General features: G+C 43.3%; 1 protein-coding gene across 1 annotated transcript in view; it reads left to right on the plus strand.

The window, feature by feature from the left end:
• LOC147677763 (uncharacterized) overlaps positions 1-26721 on the plus strand; it is a 126524-nt gene that overhangs the window by 11261 nt on the left and 88542 nt on the right. The window contains exon 2 of the mRNA XM_086945585.1: positions 23418-23582. Coding sequence (XP_086801711.1) covers positions 23418-23582 — 165 coding nt within the window. The remainder of the gene's footprint in view (positions 1-23417; positions 23583-26721) is intronic.

Genomic DNA, 26721 nt, shown 5'->3' on the forward strand with positions numbered 1-26721 from the left:
GGGTGACCCAGGATGTGTAAGGCTGGTGATCACTGGGTGACCCAAGAAGTTTACACATGTAAGCGGAAAGTAGGAATGATGATTAATCCTCCTTGTCTGAAAGTCAGGTATTCCAAGACTTCTTATAATCAAAGGTTCAAATGAGCACCTCCTGAGGGCCATCTCTGGTCCAGCTTTTAGAACAAATCAATTTCAAGGTACATGCAAGGCATTATCCCTTTTGTGGTATTGGTGTATTGCAAAATAGATAAAGAAACTTTGGTAAGATTACCATTCTAATTACGGTGATATATTTGATCATGGACAGTGCAAGGATTTTACTTCTGTCTACTTGCCCAATCAGCCATTTCAGGGCTTGTCCATAATTTTCTCTAATTTTTTACCCATAATTTTTGGAGACTTCGGATCACCATATTAATGGGAGAACACTCATTATTTTCCCATTGACTTGTTTACTAGGACTGTCTTGGATACGCCTCATTTAATCTTCAATCTGTGGTACGCTCCAAATCTTACTACGTCACGGGCACGTATAATCGTTGTAAATTCATCCCTGGTTCTTGAATGCACAGTGTTACAGCATCACCATTTAGTAGAGTTGTAATGGAAGGGTATTCAAGAGGACCCCTATGTAGTATAAGTCATATGCCAACCATGGATTCATGTTACTGTATATGTAACTGCATACCATTCATCTAAGAGACTAGTAATGTAAAAAAAAATCCAGTTATCCTTCTGATATCCAGAAATTTGGGAATATAGAGTCTTATGTACAAGTGAGTAGCTCCCAAATCATGGGAGCAAATTACACACCAACCTTTTCCTACCCATTCAGCATTTTGTGATGCAGGTTATGTACTAATTAGTTGCATTACAATAGGAATACACCATTAGCATTAATGAGGATGGATGCAATTGACGACCCTCCTATAGATGCCTGTGAACTCCAGGATAGGGACCATCAGACCCCCTCCATCCTTGTGTTCACAGCGCGTGTCCCTTACTGTGACAGGTGCTGCTTTAAACAGCTATACCTTCCAAAAAGGACATTGACCGGAATAGGCAGCGGTGCTCTGGACCGCCTACTGCTGACCGGGCACCACAGTGACCATTCCCAAAGGGGAACCTGCCCCCTAGGACAGATTGCCCTTTGAGATCAGATACCAGCAAGAGTTGGGTAGTAGTTTTTGATAAATGCTTTGAGACATTGATTGCAACCCCTGGTACATAGCGACTCCGAATTAGGAAGGGATTAACCTATTATGCCCCTCACTATTTGTAGTTCGTGAAGAGTCATAAAATAACTTCCTAAAGTTTGGATGACTTTTCTGACTCATAAGATGGGTTTTATATAATCTAAGGCACTATTTTGCCATCATACCATGTGAATATGTAAAGCACACAATTCACAAAAGTGTATCTTGACGCTGAGTAACAGATATTGATGGCCAATTCAATAGTACTCATTTTATCGACCTCAGTAGGATGAGTGAACCTGCCGGGATTTGAACCTGTGACCATCGGGTGAACACAGTCCCCTACAGGGAATGTATTAGTCCACTGAGCCACCAGACCCAGCATCACAATGCTTGGGTAGTTTTGTGATTCACAGACAGGGCAAGGAAGAAAAATGATGCACTCACAATCACAGCCCATCGTGTGCACAAAACTGCAAATATTACACTTTCGTTTTTTTCATTCACGGTTTGAAAATTGTAATATTTTTGCAAACATATGAACTTTTTTATCTGATATATATGTTCTTATCTCTCAAAACTGGCATGCGTTCCATAAATATTGTGGACCATTTCCGATAAAGCACATTGTGGTAACCAGGACAACAAGGCTGTGCAAACGAATCCATAGTCATTAAAACAGCCTCACTCTCTATTGACTCTTGCAAACCAGTTCTGCATCTTTCATTTACAGATCACAGCTTCCCACCCTATTGAACAATTACAGCACGCATTATGCATTACGCATGACTTCCCGCGGGATATTGGCGCTGGTGTGGCTCCAGTGATGCATGATGCAAGTAGTCTGTGACCTGGATGGAGCTCTGATTGCTAAATATAAGAGCAGAGTTTTATTTATTTCCTTGGGGGATAGGCCCTCTACCTACATCTCATTTAACTTTATAATTACATGACATATATAACATTTAACTTAATATAATTTAAAACTTTATCCTAATTCTGGAGTCATACTGGTACTCAACTTCAGTCAATAGCGCAAGCCTTAAAAACTCAGGGGCATATTATCAAGGGGGGCGATAGGAAATTATCGCCACTTTAGCTGCCGTTTTCGGCCGCTAAGCGGCGATAATTCTATCACCCTATTAGCAGGCTGTCGCTAACAGCAGTTAGCGACAGCTTGTAGGCCATAGAGAGCGGTTTGGGGCCCGCTTGAATGTCAGTGATATTTATCGCTAATGACATGCAAAGTGGGCATACCCAACCTGTTAGCGACTGAAAGCAGTCGCTAACATCGCTATCGCCTATTACCAACACAGGCGTAGCGATGGGAATATTTGCGCTAAGCGTGAATATCTCCAAAAACAAACGCCTGCTCAGACCGGTTCTTAGCCATTATATCCAATGGGAGGTGGATATAATGGCTAAGACCCTGTTAGCGATAATGCGTGAATATCGCTGTATTCTCAGCGATATTCACGGATTTCTCCGCTATCGCCGGAAATGTTATCGCTTTTGAGATAAACGTTGCTAATAGAACGTTATCTCAGCGATAAAATCCGGTGATGCGCGGCGATAAAAAAATTGCCGCTATGCCTACTTAGGGATAAATAACGCTATTTGTTGATAATATGCCCCCAAATTTCTCTACATTTTACACATCACTGTATTGCTCCATTTAGATGCATTTTTTTCTTCCTTGAAAAAAAAACTATTTTATGGGATAATATGATTAAGGTCACATAAAATCTAAATCCTAATGCATTCTGAAATATAATATCTGATCTCCTAGATCAACCTGGGGCAGTTGTATGAAGCTTTTTTGAAACCGATCAAAATGAATTCATGAAACAAAGAAGGGGCATTTCCTTTGTAAGTGTCAGCACGACCATGACAAGGGAGGAGCTGTCACACCACTATAATAATGATGCAGGTTAGTGACAAGGTAACTATGCCAAGTAGCATTTATATGAACAAATACGCTCAGATACATTAATCATATTGCACTTATTCAAATGCATATACGGAAGATCTAAAGGAGTAGCTTGAAGTCAGGCAACCCAGTTTCAGTGTCAACTCTGTGCAGCCGACATGCCCCTCCCCCCCATTTCAAGGAGTCCTTGTGTTTAGTGGACATATTCTCCCAAAGTGCATCCTGTGTCCATGTCAGGAGCTGCTTCAGGGGCTTTGGGGGAACACAGTGGTGGACTACAATGCTTGCATGATAGACTTGTCATCACTAATATTATTTCCGGAAGTGGATCATAACTTTTAAATGGCGTCCATGTTTAGAAATGACAATACCAATGGCCCCTGTGTGCTGGGAAATTCCTTACAATGTGAGGGGAACATCTGAAGAATTTAGCCACCAAGATTGCCATTGGCATTTCTGGATAATTGCGTTGTAGGGTCCTCTGTAAATGTGGGGGACCTAAAAAAGCCAATGCCCCCTGCAAACGAGGTCCCCAAGGTCGAAACTTTACTCCCACTTTCTAAATCAGGCAAGGGAACCATGAGTAGGATGCACCAGACTTAGATTTTAGAAGTCCCATCCATGGTGTCCTGTTAATGAGGATCGCCCTGTAAACTGTTAAGTATCAGGAGATAATGAGAATTCATTAAAAAGTAGCACAGCAATGCACTTGACTTTTCTATTGCCCCATAAATGGGGAATACCAAGGAAAATGAGGGGTTGTACCCCAGCAGTCTCCACTTGGTCCAATCGTCCCAAAAAAATCTTTTGTGGATGATTTTTCCACCAAAAATAAACTTCAGGCGAATTCTGCGAGAATGTAGTATTTACTCTTTAAGACTCCCAAAACCCGACTTTTCAAAGAAATTTGTTTAATCTAATTTTTGTTTTGAAAACTTTACAAACGTCATGAAGGTGATGCTCTTTTTTTTCAAAGTAGTAAGTTCTCAAAAGCTAACTTTGCCAGTGTGACCCTAAACACTACTGAATAAAAAGGAGTCATAACCTGCTAATCTGACAGTATACCCTCTCTATGTCCCATATGTAATATCAATAATATCCTATTAATTGCATCGACCTAACCAATACAGAAAATAGTCATTATAAGTGGACGTGAGAATAGAAATGATATAAATACCCTGCAATGTAATGGTTATGTTGACTTTGTGGATGTAATGTCGTTGGTCAATCTTACCAATCTCAGTATTGTGTCATGCACTACTTCCCACACCATAAGGGCAAGGAACAGACGGCTTGAGTCCTCTGAACAATTGTATGGAAACTGCTTTGTTCCTAATACACAATGCAAACTTAAATTTTCAAGGGCATATTTTACTATTTCTGGCTTATATACTCCATGTGGCCTAATAAACCTGAAGCCCCTCCAATAACATCAAGAGAAGTTACAAACCTAGGAGTAACCATGGATTCTTCCCATACTTTGCATACCAACATAAACTGCAAGCGATCCTCACGCTCATAATTTCCAAGCTTGACTAAGCCAACAGCCAATACCATGGTGCACCTGTATTCAGTATACCCAAGAAAACGCAGGACTCCGGTCCTGCCTGTGCCCCACTGGCTCCCTGTTGCTAGAAGGGCAACAGTCAAGTCACTCTGAATTGTCCACAGAGTCTTCCAAGAAAAAGGACCACTGTGGTTACAAGTTCAATTTAAACAATAAAAAAAAACAGAACAATGCACTCCAGACTTGCACCAGTTACTATCATACCATCACACCATAAGAAGTCTGTAGGAGGCACTGCTTTCTCAGTACAAGCTGCTAAGAACTAGAACTACCAACCAGCGTTAGCAGCCCCAAGGAAAATATACACTTCCAAATAGAGTTAAAAACTTGGCTTTTTCCTAAATAACTGCACCACCTACACCCCAGCAACACAGACCACAAAAATAGTCGACCCCCAAGCGCAAACCTCAGCTTACAACTCATGAATCACAAACAGCTCAATCTGCAAACTGCCTTTGTTATCCAGGAAAGCAAAACATAGTCTGACTTATACTTCACCATGGCATTATATAGTTATGTACCTCCATATATATCAGTTATAGCACACAATAAAACAAAAACCATACTACACAGTGGTCAACAAGAAATTGTAACTCACACCTCTTAAATTTGCATAAGACATATCTGCTATGGAGGTTGTCCATTGCCAGCCCTGTACAGCCAGAAAACAAACATCACCCAATTGAACAGGCATGGAATTTCTGAAGAGATCTTTTGCACATTACTGGACATCTTGAAGGACTTTAGAAGAGTCCATTCAGTGCAGGTCCCATATATCTATACAATTTGAAAGCTGCATTACGTCTCTCAAAGACACTCGGAAATGGGATGGTAATAAATATACCTATCCCAACAGATCTCTCCACTTCTCTCTCCCTCCTGCAGTGCCAGCTCAGGAGCACAACTATACACAAATACTCAGATTGGACAACCCTCTGCAGTAACCAGTCCCAGCTAAGAAGAATATATCATATGAAATACAATAAAAGCACCCGCAGAGCTGTTCAAAGCTACCAGCGTGCCGTAAAACCATACAATTGTGCGGACTGTCTCTTGTACTTCATCATCAAGCACACTGCTACGAACTGCATCTCATAACACAATAACAGCACCTCGGTGGTCATCACGCACCACACAGAAACACTTCTCCCATCGAATCAAAATTAAAACAATGTTCTTTGAACCACACACCCTACACTTGTAGCATGCTACTCATGTGGACAAGCGCTTCAGCGGCCCACATGGGGGTAGTAAGTACTATATAAATGCTGCAATACTATATAATACAATGATGTATTTGCTCTTGTGACAGAGAGTAACAAAAGGAGAGAGAGATGGACAGCCTATATGCAGACTCCTTTGGGACATGGAGGGAGACCATGCCAACTGCTTACACAGGATTTCTCTATCATGCAGGATGGCACTCCCATGAGTAAATGTAAGAGGACACCCTAAGAACACCATCACTAAATGGCACCACACTGCAACAAAAATCTGTCTCTGATGCTCCTCAGGCATGTGCATCAGTCACATCCCTGCTTTATTTTCGTTGTACCAAAGGTCCTTGAATTCCCTCAGTGACTTCTAGTGATTTAATTCCCAGGCTATACCTTCTCTCAATATCTCCTCTTTAGGGTAGTTCCCGACTTATTTCATTTAGAAGTGTGCATATTAAATCCACTAACATGACATAATACCAAGTCTTCCCGATCCATCCCCTTTCCTATCAATACTTCTAACTTTCTTTTTTCCATCCTCTCCATCCTTCATTTCTTAACTGTGCTTTGAAACCCTTAGGTTTCGCAATCTTAAATGCCTCATCCTAAATTTATTTAATATCATTTATGTGTTTATAGTTCTCAGAATGCGCTGAGGCAACTTGGCTTTCATGAGATGGAGGGATAATAAAAAGGTTTAAATGATAAGTTTAAAAACAATAATCAGAGAAGGGATTTGAGAGTCTTATCATCAGCTGTAGGGGACAGACCTCTGGCCATTTAGAAAAGATTGGTTTTAAGGAATATCCTGAATTTACCTTCGGCTTGCGGAGGATGCCGAAAAGGAGGAGGTGTAGCGTTGGGTAGACTGCCGCCAAATGCTCTCTAGCAATCGCTTCTGACTACATGTTCCCTTCCTCTTCATCTCACTTGACTCCCACAGCTTGTGATTAGAAAACCCCCCTTCTCCTGTCCATATTTACATATACGGCTTCTACTTCTGTCTCATTTTACAGGACGGCAATCTGCTCGAAATTGGTGGGAAAGTAACTTTGTAGTTGATCGGGTAGATGAGTTTCCTCTGATCCAGAGTTAAGCACACTGAACAACTCAATTCAACGACTGAATTTTCCAGTTCAATGGAGTTACCCACACAGCTAGTTTCTGGTAGCTGACCTACCACTGCCCCATATCTGATCACCCCAAGCAGACAAATAACACTAAAAAACTAGGCTACTCAACTCTTTCCATTTCCATTATCCTGGGATCGATATAACTCTTACCACCTTAAACGGACGATACCCGAGTAAAGATTGTTCTAAAATCAAGCAGGTCTGAAAATCATGTTAACATTCATACGGACATATTGATTAAACTCCAAGCATTCACACCTACTACAAAGCAGGGATGAGTAAAATATCCACATAGACTACCTCCTACTTCACTATACCAACAACTTTGCCATCTCTGTCATTTCCATTTACCACCTAAGGTTCTCTTTTTTTCTGCTGACATATACCTACCACTTCTCACACACCAAAATCCTTTCTCTCCTTCTCCATCCATCGTCCTCCACACAAATAACCACAGGTTCACTTCTACTTCCACCACATCTTGCACTGTTCGTATCTACAAGCCCTCACCACTTCCCCCACACATCTGTAATTCTATTTCTGTCTCATCCCTTGATTCCATCATTGAATGAAAGCCTCCCTTTACGCATTCCCACATCTTCCAGCACTCACTTGTCCACCTACTCTTGATACTAATGCTAAAACTCTCCCTGCCCCCTGCTCAGCATCTTCTCAATTCCCACACTTCCCAACCATGTAGGTGCTTTCCTTCTGAGGCGCTATGCTCTCCTCCTCAGCCTTTTGCCTTTCGTCTCCACTACCCAACTTGAATGTTTTTCCCCAAAAATAAACTGTGCAGTAACTTGTAACCTGACGTCACCTCTTCCAGACCCTAATAGATATTTATTCAGAATGTTTGAGTCAAACCTTCCTCTACTCTACTTGAACCTATGACGCTTCCCACTGAACACTCTCACCTACCAGTGAAACCTAGATATTGTCTTCCCCAGAGAATCTTGAATGCAAGATCAATGAACAAGTGTTTCTGAATCTGAACACAAATGAATATATATCAGGTTCCAGTCCTGACCTGTTCTTCACAAAAAATATATCTTTGACAATGAAGCACCAAAACCACTTAAAACAATGTCCCCGAAATGAAGACATTCTTCCAAGAAATCATCTAAGAAGATTGGTGGAAGTCTGGTCATTGTCCATCAAGCATCTTTTCTTAACTATCCAGGATTATGAGGACCAGAATGCAAAGATCTCCTTGTTTAATGCTCTCCATCTCTAGTCTTCATATTTGCTTTCCTGTCGGTCCACACTCATCTGCATTACAGCTCTTTTTAGACAACTGCAGAGAGCACCTTAAGCCATCCCAATCTCCTCATACCTGGAGACTTCAATACCTGGTTTGATATATGGGCAAGCTCATATTGATGACATAGACATGATGCAATATTTACCTGCCTGACACCATCTCATGATGTAAATATAGTATTGTGTGTCTGGGAGTCTGGTAAATTGATTACTACATCAATCGAAATGATCTCTGTTGGTTTTCATGGAGTGGGCCATGGGTGGGCAATGGCTGGAAGAGTCCTGGGGTTTGTGATAGTGTAGGTTGGCTAGGGCACACACCATACAGTTCTGTGGATGATTTTTCACTGTTTTGAGAGATTCAAACACCAAAGATGTCTTGGAAACAAGTATTGTTTATTTCCTACATGCCTGTATCCTGCTATGGAGATCGTAGCACCAATCTGATGTCTTCATCTGAAATACTTCTGTTAGGATATACAGGTTATCTTGATGATGTCGAAGATGGTCCTTTCTATTTTGCTCTGCTGAAGCATCTGTTTTGAGAATGAAACATCGATGCACATCTGGGTAGCGAAGTATAGCACCAATGTCAAGGCTTCATATAGACACTGAAAGGTTGAATCCAGCTTGCCTTTGAAATAAAATGCCCTTGTTTGTCACTTCTAAGACTGGCTTGACAAAAATCTGAACATTTCTGATATCCATAAAAGTTTGCAACAACAGAAACCCACTGGATACCCTTGATCATCTGAGTCTGAAGCTATTTTGCTACTGCTGAAACCTCTGGTGGATCCATACAGAGTTTTTCTTCAAGGATTAAAAACTTAAAGAGGTGACATTAGATTTTTGAAAACTGCATTTTCCCAATTTGACATATAAATGATGCTTCATTAATCTGAATACAGTGTAAATCCAAGGTGTCTGAAAGTACCAGCTGTCATCCAAACAGGTAATGATAAAGCAATCTATCAAATTAGAAATTGCCTCTGACAACAGGTTGAATTGCAGTAGGGCATCTCTATTTGGTGGCTGGATGGTGGCTCCAGTGATCCTGAATACATCTGTAAACTGTTTGTGAAGTGTCAGAAAGGACTACTGGTTAGCTCTTTCCATAACACCTCTACTGAGTTGCATTCAAGGTTTGTGATTGTGAACTTTGAAAACACCTTTTTTCTTCCTTAATTGAAAGTAATGATCCAAGTCGACCAACATATCCATGTCTTCTCAACCAAAGTGTCCGAAATACAACAAAAATTAGGAAGCATCTATCATGTCAAAATGGAAGCTCTCCAAATGTCCAGTTTGTGTTACCATATTAAATGGTTTTGATTCTCAGACTATCCCCCTTGAAGTGAAGGAGGTACCATCAATCCTTTGTATTCTTTCAAACATAATTTTTTTCTGAATGTACATGGAGTATTCTCTTGAAAGGTACTGTCCATGAAACACTCCAGGGCTCCCTAATCAACCCAGTTTAGAAGTGCAATGGGCTTCTTTGCTTTGAAAACTGAACAGTACATGAACAGGACTTTTATCCTTGGCAGAAATATCCTTCATATCTTCACTCGATCCTGGTCTCACAATCATGACCTGTTTCCCAACAATTTCTGCAGTTTATTCAGGGCCCTAGCTTCCGTTAATTTTCTTTCACTGCAGTTCTTAATGAAGTATGGAGATTAACTATCATTATAGGCTCTTCCGAGGCCCTTTTCACATATTCCCTGCAGAAACAATATGGTTTCCTATGCAATAGTAAAATTGAATCTAAGAATTACCATCTTTTTTCTGCCTTTGAATTCTTGCTATGTTAGTCAGTATGTAAAGTTATATACATGAGGGCAGTAGGTGTGGTGGGCAATAGAATGTAGATTTTCATCAGCTTTGATGGACAGAAGATCTGGATTTTATTAAAGACACATAGGCTAATATTATTCCAATCTTCCTTTATTGTGCCACCCATAGCAGCACCTTTAAACAACAAAGAACATTAACCAAAGTTCTAAGAATCCAACAAAGGGCCAGAACCTCCAGCCATCTTCCTTCTTTTTTGTGCACTGCAACATAACCAATACATAAGTCCATAAATGCAACAGCTTGATAAATCAAGACGAAAAGTTATCCACTCTTAACAGGAAACCATCTTCCTATCTCACTGTTGACCATGACCTGTAAAAGAACAAACGATAATTACGAAACAAGGGTAGGGATAATATTAGCCTCAGTGTCTATAATAAAATCCAGATTTTCTGTCCATCAAAGCTGATGAAAATCTACATTTTATGACAAGACCGGAGGCTGAGAATATTGCAAGTTCAAAGCTTCTCTAAAAACAAGAAGCTGCATTAATCACAGGTTTTTAAAATAAAACTTCGGAAAAACAGAGTCAGCACATCTCAAAATATCATGCAAAGCACCACCCAGCATAAAAGCTTTTGAAGCAGAGGCACCTCTCACCGAATGTGCACTAAACCTGCTCACATCAACTCCAGCATTCTTCATGACTTGTTTCACCCATCTTGCTAGACTTGGGCTAGACACAGCTCTTTGAGGTTTCCTATAAGATATTAAAATCTGCTTTCCATTTGAAGAACGAATACCAGAAGTCCTCCTCTCATACTCCTTCAAACAATGGTCATCACATAAATATTTATGCTCATCAAAATAAAGATAGAAAATGACTTCTGAATTAATTTTTGTTCTTCTGCCCAGATAGAAACAAACACCTTCTGGGTTAAAAATCCTGGCACAGTCACCCAAAGATTTCACATCTGAAACCTTCTAAAAGACAGCAAACACAACAACATTGTCAATTTTTCACTTAAAATCCTCAAATCCAACCCACTGTTGTTTCCTAAATTTTACAAATACGATAACACTTTTGATGCATCCCAAACGGAAGAATATCTGTGCACAGGAGGCTTAGAGAACTCTCACACTTCTTATAAATCTTTTCACCAGAACATTCTGTCCCACAGATACTCCATTAACCAGTTCATGACAAGCAGCAATAGCTGATCTATATAAATTGATAATTCGGTAAGCTAAACCAAAACCAAACAAAGCTGCTAGACAATTGACTATTTTGACCTGATCCACTGAAACGGCATCAAAATCCCTTTTCACACACCAGTGTAACCATTTCTCCCATTCCAATCTATACATTTTCCTCATTCCTGGAACCCAGGATTCTCTAATAAGGTCAGAAGCCTCCTCCGAAAGTCCAGGCACTTCCCAGACTCTCCTGAAATTCTCCATGTAATCAGCCTCAACTGATCCGCCAACACCAATTTGTGATGTTCCCCCAATGGACCCATCAGAATGTCTTGAAACAATGGACGCAAAATTGGGAATTCTATTGACATTTTTAGGAGGATAGGGTACCAGACTTGAGACTTCCAAAGGGGAGTTATCAATACTACCGCCCCAGACGTGGCCTTCCTGACCGAGACTTGGTGGAACGACTCCTCGGCGCCTGACATCACCATAGCCATCCCGGACGGCTACAAGATCACCCGCAGGGATTGCGCCAACGAAATCGCAGGAGGAATAGCCATCATTCACAAGTCAACCCTCAAAGTCGCCACCCACGCAGACGACACCCTCAACACCGCTGAACACCTGCACTTCCGGATACACACCGACCCCAATACCAGCCTCAGAGGAACACTCATCTACAGACCACCCGGACCCCGGGCTCAGTTCCACTTAGAAGCCTCCTCCGAAAGTCCAGGCACGTCCCAGACTCTCCTGAAATTCTCCATGTAATCAGCCTCAACTGATCCACCAACACCAATTTGTGATGTTCCCCCAATGGACCCATCAGAATGTCTTGAAACAATGGAAGCAAAATTGGGAATTCTATTGACATTTTTAGGAGAGTAGGGTACCAGACTTGAGACTTCAAAAGGGTAGTTATCAATACTACAGTTTCCTTCCATATGTGTACTAACAAGGTCACTCGTGTTATCATGAAAAAAGGAGAGAAAGCATAAGGACGAAGTCCCCTCCAATCATGTCTGAAAGCATCTATCCCCATTTAATCTGGATCGGGACGCCATCTGAAAAATGTCACCAACTGGGTATTCCTCCTGTTCGCAAACAGCTCCATATGACACGGTCCCCAAAATTCCATCATCCTAAAAAATTCTGACCTGTGGAGACTCCAATCAATCAATCAATCAATCAATCTGAGTACTTTTAGAGCGCGCTACTTACCCGTGAGGGTCCCAAGGCACTGAGAGGAGGGGGGGGCTGCTACAGCTCGAAGAGCCAGGTCTTGAGGAGTCTTATGAAGGTGAGTAGGTCTTGGGTCTGCCGTATGTGGGTAGGGAGGGTGTTCCAGGTCTTGGCGGCAAGGTAGGAGAAGGATCTGCCACTGGAGGTCGTTCGTTAGATGCGGGGGACAGCGGCGAGGGCGAGGCTGGCAGAGCGGAGCTGGCGGGTGGGAGTGTGGAAGCTGAGTCTGCTGTTAAGGTAGGCTGGCCCGGCGTTGTGGAGTGCTTTGTGTGCGTGGGTGAGGAGCTTGAAGGTGATCCTCTTGTCGACGGGAGCCAGTGTAGGTCTCTCAGGTGGGGGGTGATGTGGCTGCACCGGGGGACGTTGACGATCAGTCGGGCGGAGGCGTTTTGGATGCGTTGTAGTCATCGTAGGTGCTTGGCTGGGATTCCTGCGTAGAGTGTGTTGCCATAGTCCAGTCTGCTACTGACAAAGGCCTGTGTCACCGTTCTTTTTGTTTCTGTCAGGATCCACTTGTAGATCCTGAGGAGCATGCGGAGGGTGTTGTAGCAGGAGGAGGAGACGGCGTTGACCTGCTTAGACAGGGAGAGGGAGGAGTTGAGGATGAATCCTAGATTACGTGCATGGTCGGTGGGTGTTGGTGCTGTTCCCAGTGTGGTCGGCCACCAGGAGTCATCCCAGGCTGAGGGGGTGGATCCGAGGATGAGAACATCCATCTTGTCGAAGTTCAGCTTCAGACGGCTGCTCCTCATCCAGTCGGCGATGGCCTTCATTTCCTTGTGGAGGTTGGTTTTGGCGGTGTGTGGGTCCTTGGTGAGGGAGAGGATGAGCTGGGTGTCGTCGGCATAGTAGATGATGTTGAGGTTGTGATGGCGGGCCACTAGTGCAAGGGGGGCCATGTAGACGTTGAACAGCGTTGGGCTGAGGGATGAGCCCTGGGGGACGCCGCAGATGATGTTGGTGGCTTCGGATCGGAAGGGTGGGAGGCGGACGCTCTGGGTTCTGCCGGTGAGGAAGGACATGGTCCAGTCAAGGGCCTTCTCTTGGATTCCAGCTTCTAGGAGGCGTGTCTTTAGAGTGCGATGGCAGACCGTGTCGAAGGTGGCTGGCAGGTCCAGGAGGATGAGGGCTGATGTTTCGCCGTTGTCTAGTTGGCATCCGATGTCGTCTGTGGCGGCGATGAGGGCTGTCTCGGTGCTATGGTTTTGTCTGAAACCGGACTGGGATGGGTCCAAAAAGTTGTTGTCTTCCAGGTGGCGGGTCACTTGCATGTTGATGATTTTCACGATGACCTTTGCCGGGAACGGGAGCAGGGAGATGGGCCGGAAGTTCTTGAGTTCTTTAGGGTCTGCTTTGGGTTTCTTGAGGAGGGCGTTGATTTCGGCATGCTTCCAGCTTTCCGGGAATGTCGCTGTTTCAAAGGAGATGTTGATGACCTTCCGTAGTTGGGGTGTGATGGCTCTGTCTGCTGTGTTGAATACATGGTGTGGGCACGGGTCAGACGGAGCGCCTGAGTGGATGGAGTTCATGACCTTGCGTGTTTCGTCGTCGTTGATGTTGGACCAGGAGGTCAGGCGGTTGGCGCTAGTGGTGTTCACAGGGGAGGTGGAGTCTGGCATAGTGGGGGCGGTCATGGTGTTAAAGCTGTCGTGGATGTCAGCGATCTTGCGGTGGAAGAAGATGGCTAGTGAGTCGCACAGTTCTTGTGAGAGCAAGATGTTGTTGGCGTTGCCGCTGGGGTTGGAGAGTTCCTTTACGATGCTGACGAGCTCTTTGCTGTTGTGCGCGTTGGCAAGTCTGATGAGGTGGTGGTGTCTGCAGGTGGCGTCCTTGTGGGCTGCGTGGTTGTCCGGTGTGCGTTTGTGTAGCCATGTCTTCTCCAGTTTTCGGCATGCAAGTTTGGAGGCCAGGAGCTCATTGGTGAACCATGTGGCTCTCTTGCTGGTGTGGCTGTTGGAGGGTTTCTTGAGCGGGGCGAGGGTGTTGGCGCAGTCATCGATCCACTGTCTGAGGTTGCGGGCTGCGGCGTCAGAGTTGGTGGGTCGGTGGGTGGGTTCTTGGCGAGGGAGGTGAGCAGCTCGTCTTCGGTGACATTGCTCCATCAGTGGCGAGGCAGCTGTTGGGTGCGATGGTGCGTGGTTGGTTTCTTAAAGGTGAAGTGGATGCAGCAGTGGTCGGTCCAGTGGAGTTCGGTGGTGTGATAGAAGGCGATGTGGGAGCCTGTGGAGAAGATGGAGTCAAGCGTGTGGCTGGCGGCGTGGGTGGGTGTTGTGACGAGTTGTCTGAGCCGAGGTTGGTGAGGTTGTCGATCAGGGTGGCGGAGTTGGCATTGTTGTTGTTCTCGAGGTAGAAGTTCAGGTCCCCGAGGAGGATGTTGTCTGTGCAGGCGAGTGCGTGGGTGCTGGCACGCCTCCGCCCGCCTGATCGTCAACGTCCCCCGATGCAGCCACATCACCCCCACCTGAGAGACCTACACTGGCTCCCGTCGACAAGAGGATCACCTTCAAGCTCCTCACCCACGCACACAAAGCACTCCACAACGCCGGGCCAGCCTACCTTAACAGCAGACTCAGCTTCCACACCCCCACCCGCCAGCTCCGCTCCGACAGCCTCACCCTTGCCGCTGTCCCCCGCATCTAACGAACGACCTCCGACGGCAGATCCTTCTCCTACCTCGCCGCCAACACCTGGAACACCCTCCCTACCCACATACAGCAGACCCAAGACCTATTCACCTTCAGAAGACTCCTCAAGACCTGGCTCTTCGAGCTGTAGCAGCACCCCCCCTCCTCTCAGCGCCTTGGGACCCTCACGGGTAAGTAGCGCGCTCTACAAGTACTCCAAATGATTGATTGATTGATTGATTGATTGATTGATTGATTGATTGGAGTCTCCACAGGTCAGAATTTTTTAGGATGATGGAATTTTGGGGACCTTGTCATATGGATCTGTTTGCGAACAGGAGGAATACCCAGTTGGTGACATTTTTCAGATGGCGTCCCGATCCAGATTAAATGGGGATAGATGCTTTCAGACATGATTGGAGGGGACTTCGTCCTTATGCTTTCTCTCCTTTTTTCATGATAACACGAGTGACCTTGTTAGTACACATATGGAAGGAAACTGTAGTATTGATAACTCCCCTTTGGAAGTCTCAAGTCTGGTACCCTACTCTCCTAAAAATGTCAATAGAATTCCCAATTTTGCTTCCATTGTTTCAAGACATTCTGATGGGTCCATTGGGGGAACATCACAAATTGGTGTTGGTGGATCAGTTGAGGCTGATTACATGGAGAATTTCAGGAGAGTCTGGGAAGTGCCTGGACTTTCGGAGGAGGCTTCTAAGTGGAACTGAGCCCGGGGTCCGGGTGGTCTGTAGATGAGTGTTCCTCTGAGGCTGGTATTGGGGTCGGTGTGTATCCGGAAGTGCAGGTGTTCAGCGGTGTTGAGGGTGTCGTCTGCGTGGGTGGCGACTTTGAGGGTTGACTTGTGAATGATGGCTATTCCTCCTGCGATTTCGTTGGCGCAATCCCTGCGGGTGATCTTGTAGCCGTCCGGGATGGCTATGGTGATGTCAGGCGCCGAGGAGTCGTTCCACCAAGTCTCGGTCAGGAAGGCCACGTCTGGGCGGAGGTGTCGAGCAGATCCCAGAGCTCGACGGCGTGTTTGCGTGTGGAGCGGGTGTTGAGGAGTATGGAGAGGAGGTGGTTGGGTCCAGTCCTTGGAGGTTTGGTGTTTCTATTGCAGGTGAAGCTGCAGGTGTGGCAGGAGAAGGGTCAGTGGGTCTGTTTTGGGGTGGCCTGGAAGCAGGTGTGGTTTCAGCCGGCGTTGAGTACATGGATGGTGCTGGCGTCTTAGTGGATTCTGGTGTTGTGGCACTGGAATCCTTGTAATTCCTTGTAATTCCTCGAGCACCACTCTGCATCCACATTCCGCAGACCTGGAATATGTTCCGCCTGAACCAGGATATTCTGACTTAAAAATAATCCCAAAAAATTCTTGCTAGATCTGCCAGATCTTTTGATATTGGGCCCCCTAATTTGTTCACATATCTCACTGCTGAGACATTGCCATTCTCAACAGGACTGAACACCATGCCTTGTCCTTTGTAAAGCTCTTTCTCGCAAAAGACCCTGCAAGCAATTCCAGGCAATTTGTATGCATTTTCCTTTCTTCAACAGTCCAAATCCCTCTTGTTGATGTCACACCACAACGAGCTCCCCAGCCAGTTAAACTTGCATCTGATTCTATATTCAATTCCGGATTTACTCGGAAAATTGCTTTACCATTCCAAGCCTCCATATTTCTTAGCCACCAATGAAGTTCTAACTTCGCTTTCCTCTAAATACTTCATACCACGTCTTAAGTGACTGCTTTTCAATCTTTGAAGCGCACGATAATTCAAAGGTCCTGGAAAAATAGCTTGAATAGTTGAAGAGAACAAACTTATAATCCTTGCCAACATTCTCAAAGAAATCACATCTAACAACAAAACTCTTAGAATTTCCTTCCTTATTCTCTTTATTTTTTCCATTGGCAATCTCAACTGACCTTGAATCGTGTTTATCAAAAATCCCAAGAACTGTGTCTCTTGACTTGAAATTAAACATGACTTCTCTCTGTTTACTACAAACCCAAGACTCTCCAATAGATCTATTACCAACCTTGTGTGATCTTCCACTCTCGATTTCTCCTGACCAATAATTAAAATATCGTCCAAGTAAATAATCTCACAAATTCCTATCTCTCTCAAAAAAGCAACAACTGGACAAAACATTTTGGTGAAACACCACGGGCTGAGGATAACCAGAAGGGGAGACAGACAAACTTCCATAACCTTCCTCCCCATCTGAACCTAGGAAATCTCTGATGTTCTTTCCAAATAGGTATAGTTCAGTAAGCATCCTTAAAGTCTAGACGTGTCATCCAATCTCCCATCTGTAATATATTTCTCAGCATATGCATTTCTTTCATCTTGAAGTGATGCTATTCCACCCAATTGTTTAATTGCCTCAAATTTATGACCGGTATCATACCTTTTCCTTTCTTTCCTTTCTCTTCCACCAGCAAAATATTGCTTACAAACCCCACACAAACATCCAATTCTTCCACAATTGCGCTTTTCTTTATTGTAATGTATTGTAATTGTAATCGCATTTATATAGCGCTTACTACCCCTGACGAGGGGTTGAAGTGCTTTTTCGACGAGTAGCACGCTACTCCGGGACCCACAGAGGATTAGTGTTGAATTAGTATAGTGAAACATGCAAGAACATTTTAAGTGGTGGATAGGTTAATCAGTTATTTGGATTTGGAATCATAGTGGAAGGATAGAGGAGGAATTAGGTTTGTATTTATATAGCGCTGGTTACCCCTGATGGGGTGTTGACGCACGCTATTCAGGAAGCCCATAAATAATTAGTGGTGAATTAATATGGTGAGATATGAAGTAATTTCAGTGGTGGATATTAGTCAGTTATTTGGAGTGAGAAGGATAGCGGAGGGATAAAAGGGGAAGAAAGGCTTGCATTCATATAGCACTTGTTACCCTTGATGGGTGTTGAAGCGCTTTTCTGGCGAGTAGCACACCACTACGGAACCCATAAAGGATTAATGGTGAATTAGTATAGTTGAACATTGAATTTGAGAAGTGAACATGTTAGTCTGGTAATTTTGATTGAAAAGGATAGTGGAGGGATAAAAGAGTGAAAGATTTTTTTTGTTTGTTTGTTTTTAGCAGGAGGCTTTTGGAAGAGTAAAACATTGGGCAAGTCTGTCGCCCAACTTTACATGAGTAACAATATAGCCTTGTCTTACCTGATCCTCTGGTCCTTCTATTCCCTCTTATCTTAAATTTGCCCTTTGTCTTTGTGGATAGAAGTTCCCAGGTTGGTAACCAGATTGAGTCTGGTAGTGGTAGGGTCTGAACCCCCTCGAAAATGAGGTCCCTGTGATTCTTTGTCCACAGCCGGGGAATCGACCTCTAATTCTCTTAGCCCCACCAAACACTCGAGGGTCAAAGAACTTTTTGATCTCTCTTTCTGATTTTTTTGGATAGCTAAATGCCCCAACATTTTTAGACATTTACTTAATAAATGCCTCTCTTAATAACATGCCGTTGGCTTCCAAGCCACCTTCATTATTAACTAGTTCAGCTAATTTTGGATCTATCTTGAGAAGGATACTTTTCCTCCACGCCACAGAAATGGCAGTGTTTGCATTACCTATCAAACAGACCGCTCTCTGAATCCATTCTCTCAACTCCTCCATATCCTAATCCTTCTTCCCTACATAAGCCTCTTCGGCCATAGCAAAGATCTTAGTGAGTGGGGCAGTCAAATCCAAGAGTCTATCTTGGCACATACTTAGACCTTTCTCTAGACCTTTCCTTGGATCTCTCCCACCTTTTTCAATGAATGCTATTATTTTAGCATCAAGATCAGGAGTCATGACAATTTTCTTTGCCAGATTAGGACGAGGACATTCTGAACAAAGCCTCATTCTCACATCCTTAAGAATCTGCTTCCTTAACCACAACTCAACATATTCAGCCACATGAGGAGCCAGACTCCATTCAGGAGACAGAGGATGTTTCAACATCATTGGGTAAAACATTGACTCACCAAGTGGGTCCATGACCCCACCAAGGCCATTCGCCTTATCACCTGATTTGATGTTCACTGACTTTTCCTTTTCAACAGTTTCCACCTAAGAATCAAAGACAGATGAGCAACTCAGCTCAATCTCTGCACTACCTGATGACTCATCACACAAAATAGTAGTATGTCTTCTCTTACTTTTATTTCTAGATTCTGAAGTCATCTGACCTCTACCAAGGTCTGCTTGTGTGTCCTCAACACTTCCATGTTTCGTACGTTAACAAAAACCCACATCAGCATAAGCAGACTTTGCTTTCTTGTTCCTAAAATCATCAGCATCCAAATTCTTTCTTTTCCTACTAACTTTTCCTCCCTTTGCAAATGCTAGTGGACAAGAGTAGCGTGTCGCGGAACTCTAGAAAATATCCAACAGTTTAAACAGCTTTCAATGACCAAATCGAGCTGTTCCACATACTCGGTTCGCTTAATCTTCAAACCTTACATAATATATTAAATCCTACGTGAAGTCTAAAGTTTTTTGAAAAGTATACTTAAACCTAATCATACACGAAAGAAATTAACACAGCCAACATACTACATTAAACTTAAAATCCTACTCAAACTTAAATTAATAAAGTAGACTAAAAACCATTCATACACATATGAATTTTACCCAGCAAACATACTCATAAACAATAATAATCAAACAACCACCAGAGCAACTGCAAGGAAGACTTATCTGTTTGGGCAGCAGCAAAAAAGAAAGAAGATGGCTGGAGGTTCTGGCCCATTGTTGGATTCTTAGAACTTTGGTTAATGTTCTTTGTTCTTTAAAGGTGCTGCTGTGGGTGGCGCAATAAAGGTAGATTGCAATAATCGTAGCCTCTGGTCTTGTCATAAAATGAATGAAGCTAATACGTTGGTTGAGTCTCCTAAAAGATGTTTATAGAAGGCAAAAGCCCACGGCTCATTTTTCAAAGCGTCTGATCCCAGATCCAATACCCATCCTTGGCATTCCATTGTTCAGAAGTAAACTATATTACTATAAGTGACCTCAAGGGAGAACAATGGAAGGAAGAGGGAAGATTCTACCAGTAGTCGTATTTTCTGGTGGTGTGGCTTGTTGCAGCAACGCATGGGTAGAGCCTCTGAAGTCTTGGTAAAGACCTTGAGGTAATGGGGTAATGCGGACGGTAAGAGGAATGTAGCATGTAGGGCAATACCAGCAGATTAACGAAAATATGCCAGTGTGTTTTACCAAACGTTCAGCAAGCAGGAATCAATGAAAAGCGCTTGTCATCAATCTCTTAGGGTCTTATTTTCAGTTTGGTGGATCCTCCTTCAAAAATGAGGAGGATAGCCCGTCACTCATATTACAAGTGCATTTGAGCCTATAGCATTTATAATATGGCAGGCATGATATCCATCACAGTTTGACAGAGTATATACAGATGAGAATACTCTATTACAAAGACGTCACGCCTGGACAGTGATTAATTCATATTGTACCTGAAAGCCTGAGGAATATTTACTAGCTCACTTCTCAATGGCCCTAAAACATCAAATCATGACATTTCGTTTTGGCATGTGGGAAACAAAGGATCTTATTCCTTCCTGGAAAGAACAGAATCAAAATCAAGACTGCCGCCTCAGAGGAGGGTGGAGGAAATGCAGGAGGGAATTGATTAAGGAGGGTGGGAGGGAGGAGCAATTAATGTGTGCTACTGTAAGGAGCATCAAGAAAGTTAAAGTGGTAATCAGGCGCACTAATAAAATACTCATATGTGATGATTGTAACAGCCTGTTGATGTTTGAAATACAAAAAAATATATAAAAAAAATCAAGACTGCTGTTTGAGTGACTATAAACAAGAATCTTTACCACTCATTCTCTGTGTATCCCCAAAGTTCATGAAAGAAAGAAAAATATTGCTAAAATAAATTTTTATAAACATGAACATCCGATCATGCAGAGAAGCTGTAACCACTTGGTTAGGCGGGTCTTCAACCCCCTGGTTTGTAAGGGGGTTACAAATTTGAGCCTAAAAGAATTAGGCCAAATTCCAGTGGAAACACAAAACTGCTTTTTAGAACTTTAGGAAATCTCAAAAGCACTTTATGGATAACAAACAGTATTTGTCGATCAACATTCAAAACAGAGCCACAGTTTTATATCCTTTTCATCAGGTCCTCAATGAAGATTATTTGAAGGGTAAAGCACTTTATGGACAATATACTTGAATTCGTTTTCACTAAACGTCTAACAAAGATCCATGGTTTTACACTTTCTATTACTGAATTTTATTGGGATGCTTTATGTATGTAAAGTATGTTGCTTTGGTGTAATGGTTTTAAAAGACTGAACACTTGAATAAGTAAACTAGACAGAGTATCCCATCTGTCATACTATAAATAAGGCCCTAAGAAACAAATGTACACTAAGGAGCCGTAACCGACTGACCGACCTGCTGTCGTTGGTTACAGCCCTACTAGTACGATGCGACCAAACAGGGTATGGTCGCATTCGTATACTTTACAATGCAAGCATGCATTCCGAGTGGAATGCATGCCTGCATTGTAGAAAGCAGGGGTGCAGTTCATCCCTGCACCCTGTGGCTGGCACCCCAAGGTGCCTGCCACTGGGTGCAGGGATCAACGGAGAAGCACCATAGGTGCCCCCAGGCTGCCATCTGGCTGCCTCACACCCATGGGGTCCCTGCTGGGGGCCCCCAGAGACAGCTTCCGACTGCCTTTTCGCGCCCGATAGACCGGCACAAAAAGGCAGTGAAAAGCTGCCATCGTACTCCCTCGGTCGTAAAGAGGCGACCGGGGGAGTACTGTGCGATTTCCGGACTGCAGACAGGCTCTCCGAGCCTGTCGTCCGCAATCCAGAAATCGGAGTCGGATTCCTTTCCGACCGAGCCCATCGGAATGGCTCGGTCGGAAAGGAATCTGGCCGGCAGTGACGGATTCGGTCGGAAGGGCTCCGAACATGGTTCGGAGCCCTTCCGGCCGAAATCGGAATCGGCCCGTTAGAAGGAACTGAACGAGTTAAGTAAAGAACAGGGAAAATGTAACCTACAGCTAAGAGGGGTTGGAGGAAGCAAGAAAATAAAAGTAGGCCACAGTGTAAGAACGGGGGCAATTTCAATTTTACTGTAAGTAACATTGGCAAATAGAACTGTCCAAACAATGTTATTGCATCTGATTCATCGCTAATTATGGCATCTGCCAATGGTACCCCAGAAGTTAAGCCAGGGCACCTGAAAAGATGGTTCTAAAAACACAAGCATCAGACTGCTCCCAGTCTTTTCCTACGCTGCCAAGTCCCAGCCTTTCATAGGCACTATGTTAACAGTCTGGGGAATATACACCCTTCTTTACCCACCTTTCTCCTTGCCAAGTGTCTTGTCAGCAACTACAAAATGTTAACTTAATATTAATTCTTCTGACTCCTTTAATCCTTACAAGAAGCAGTATTATGATTCCAGAGGCTCACAGGCATGAATCTTCTTTAATGAAGTGACTGCTCCTTGGGTGGATGGCCAATAGGAACATACAATTTGCCATTACACTAGGCACGATTTGTGAAATAGACGTGAAAAAACACAATTTTCTTGGTTTGGTTTATATCATTAATTAAATATGCTTTGTTGGTCACATCTTCAGTTTTATCCTGAGATCATGAGACCTCTGTATATAACTGCAATAACTATCTGTGGTTATTTTTATGAATTTATGCAAGGTATTTTGACATGTTATTTTTTCTACAAAATAATTGAATTTTTCGAATGATTAAATATGGTTTTACTAAGCGTGTTAATGCTTGTATTCACAAAACCTTACTACTTCGCAAAGTCTTGGAGGATGCTAAATCACTGCTTGTACTCGTCTTGAAATGTTTGGAAGTAAATACATGTCACAGGTGAGTTTTATATATTTTCAGTTAGATTTGCTTCTCCTTGCACATGCCCACCTAAAAAAATGGAATTTGAATATTTACTATTCTGACTTCAATGCTAGAACTATGTGGGAGCATGTGATTCATAAAGAACCACGAAGCAGTGGTTGATTGCTGTAGTCAGCGTCAAAATTATGTGGTCTACTTTCATCAAAGAAAGCTTTTACTGGTTGTAAATTTATGTTAAAAAATGATTATTATTTTCCAAATTATTGAGTTCAAATTATCATTGAATAACAAGTTGCTCAGCAAGCATAATGACAACTTTGATTAACCAAAATATTTGACCTTAAATACCATATTAATTTACCTTTCAGCTGTGGCAGCGGTCAAGGTTTCAGTGGGAACGTCTAGTGTTCAGGTCCTGAGGGGTGGAAGCGCTCTACTGCCTTGCTCGTTCCGCACCACCGCAGCGCTGAATCGACTAAATATAATTTGGACCGTCACGCCACTTGAAGAACCCAACATCCCCCAACAGGTTTGTCAAATGTCGCACAACCACCAAGGTACAAGGGGTCCGTGATTCTAAAATAAGTGCACTACCAGGAGTAAGGAGGGCAGCAGAAATGATCCCAGATTGATTTCCAAAGTTTGTCTAGAGTTTTGTAGCCTGTGGATGATATCCCAAAACTGCCCAAAGGAGGATTGACAAGACCCACTCAAAGCATTGAACAAACAACAGTCAATGTAAACAAACATTCCATTTACCCCTTTGTGGAGTCACAGATAGAATACTGCACAGTAACAACTCATCACCCTGCCTCATATAGCACATATAAGTGTTTACATGAACAGTCAAATGCTAAGAATGACTAGCTTAATCTCGTGGTCCATATTAAATCCACATGGTCCAGTTCTGCTTGCCCACATTCTGTACACCTATAGAAGGTATTGTTGTTTTTGTGGTATTGTTGGGGCTGTCACACTGTGTCTGCACCCCAGCGGCTGGTGATACCAATACAGATGCATTCATTGTTCAGCACTACTTGTGGAGGTATGACTGGCTTTCAGAATGTCATTGCACATGCAATTTACATACTACTGCAGTGGCCGCTTTGTCTGTCCACTTGGTGCTAATGCCAACACTCCTGTCACATTGCACCTGACATAATGGTACATGTACTGCTGCTTCTGTCACACTATATCTGTAAACTTGAAACAGCCATGAGTCCTAATGCAGCATCTGCAGGAAGGCCTGACATGACCCATTTTTGTTCACAAATTGAGCTGTCGTAGGTGAAATATACCAATGCTACCACTCTTTAATAGTCTATATCAGTGGTTCTTAACTTTTTGACTTTTGTGGACCTCCACTGAGGGCCTAATTATGAGTTTGGTGGTGTGGCGCCGGGTCCACCCCACTGCCGCACTGCCAAACCTGTGGTTGGGCCACCACCAAATTTGGAGTGTCCTCCTGTATGGTGGGCTTTTTTTGGCATCCCCACGACGGTGCCTCTAAAAATGGGCACTGCAATGGGAACACCAAAAATGTAGTGAAAACTACTGCCATGCAGGAACTGGGGTGCTTGCACACAGCAGGTACGTGTTGTGTCCTCCTGCATGCATCCCAGGGCACGGAGGCACAAGAGGGGCCTTGTAGGGCCCCCTTTGTTTCCTCTTCACCGGGATTTTCATGGAAGAGGAACCGCCATGAAAACCATGGCGAGAGGAAACTCCTAATATGCTAGGCGGGACCACGAAGGTCCCTCCAAGCGCACTGATGTCTCCTGACCACCGCAACACCGCTAGGGAATGGCGATTTACCTGGTGATTGGGGCTGGGCAATTGCGGTCCGACCGCCTTAATCGTAATAGGTCGTTCAGGAGACCTCTGCCACCACTCATCCACGAGTATGACGGTCCGTGGACCACCAGACTCATAATAGAGCCCTTAGCCATTATTGGAAGCCAGAGACCCCCGTCCTAAGCAAATTCTATGATTTGGACAACAAAACAAAGCACAAAAAGTCAAAAACAAATGTCCATCAAAGAAATGCTCAAATATCACAATGAAATACAAAAAAGTTTTATATTTTGCTTCTTTATTTGTATATACTTTATTCATTTTAATGTATTAATTTTTGTATTATTTAATTTTGCAAACCATCCGCAGACCCCCTGAGTAGGGCTCAAAGAGCTGCAGGGGTCTTAGGACCACAGGTTAAGAACCACTAGTCTATATCATAAGACAATTAAAGCTTTTTTCTGTCAGACCAAAAAATACTTATAGCAGCAAATTGTGTTGCTTAGGCCCATTTTGAGAATCCCCTGCTAAGTTGTGGCAGTATGGGGACTATATTGCAAAATGTTCTCATAGAACAAAGGAGTGTGTCAGTCACATTAGGAACAGTACGCTGTTCCCACAACTCATTAGGAGTGATACCTTTTTAACCACATGGCTGCTGGGCGTTTTCCCCCCCTGTGCTGGAAAATGCCATTTTAGTGGCACCATGACGAGCTCAGCTCGTCATCAGCACACGACACCCGTGGGTGATGACGAGCTGAGCTCGTCATCAGCATCGAAAGGGTTAATAAACATAGATTCAATGTTCTTCAGTCGCTGGAACCAGCAGTAAATACAAACTTGTATTGCTCCTCAGCTTTGCTCATGTTTAGCTCTGGCTGGAGAGCTTGCTGTTTTCCAGAGCTCACGTCAGCACATGAGACAACATAAAATACAGAGAGAAATCAGTGTTAGCCCTCTTCTTCCATTGGCTTGTTCTAAATTGCTGATAACTGCTAAATATTTTATTTCTGTAGTCAGGCCAATGTAAGAGATGTGATGGAAATGGACTCATCATGGACATGCGTAGACGTGTATGGTTGTTTATGGCCAACCAAGCAGAAGACAAATTGATCACAAACTTACTTTCCATTTGTTTCATTTTGTTCAAACTTACAAAGACCAAATACAAGTCATTGGCATCCATGATAATCTTAGAAAACTGTGTTGTGTTTCCCTTTAACAGTGTACATGATATTGGGGGCATGATGTTTGTAACTATTCCTCTTGACCTAGTTCCAACTGTGGCCAAAGTGATATGGCCTCATAAGCGAGCAAGATTTGCACTAGTGGAGTGGTGCATATACTAGCACACACATGCTACCTTTTGATAAAGGAAGTCTCACAATGTGGCATCCAAATCACAATCTTCAAGCTGTACATTGGCCGCTTCTATACCAGTCCTTTATTTGGATGAACTTGTCACATATTTAAGTCAACCTTGGATTATGCTTTATGAAGCCTAAATTGTGGCTATTACTGGCAGGAGAAGGCACCAAAAGGTATGGCAGGGGCACCTTTTTTAAAGAACCACTGGCAATGCCAATAAGTGTGGCTTATAATGAAATTGTCTCTTTAGTAATTGATGGGTTTAAGCAGTCACTGAGTCATCACACATCCGTTCCTCCGCCCATTGACTCATTCTTGATTTAATCCACTTACCCGAATGCAATAAACATGCACACTTACTCAACAGAACATGCAAGAAGTATTAACAGGAGGAAAGAGGTGGGAATATGGCTGCAGTGACAAAAAAAAGTAAACAAAGCAGTGGGTGCCATCTTGCAATGGTATTGTGCAAGGTGAAACATATTTTTGAGATTCAGCAGGGCCAT

This window comes from Lissotriton vulgaris, chromosome 12 (genome assembly GCF_964263255.1).
Source record: "Lissotriton vulgaris chromosome 12, aLisVul1.2, whole genome shotgun sequence".
Classification (NCBI taxonomy): Eukaryota; Metazoa; Chordata; class Amphibia; order Caudata; family Salamandridae; genus Lissotriton; species Lissotriton vulgaris.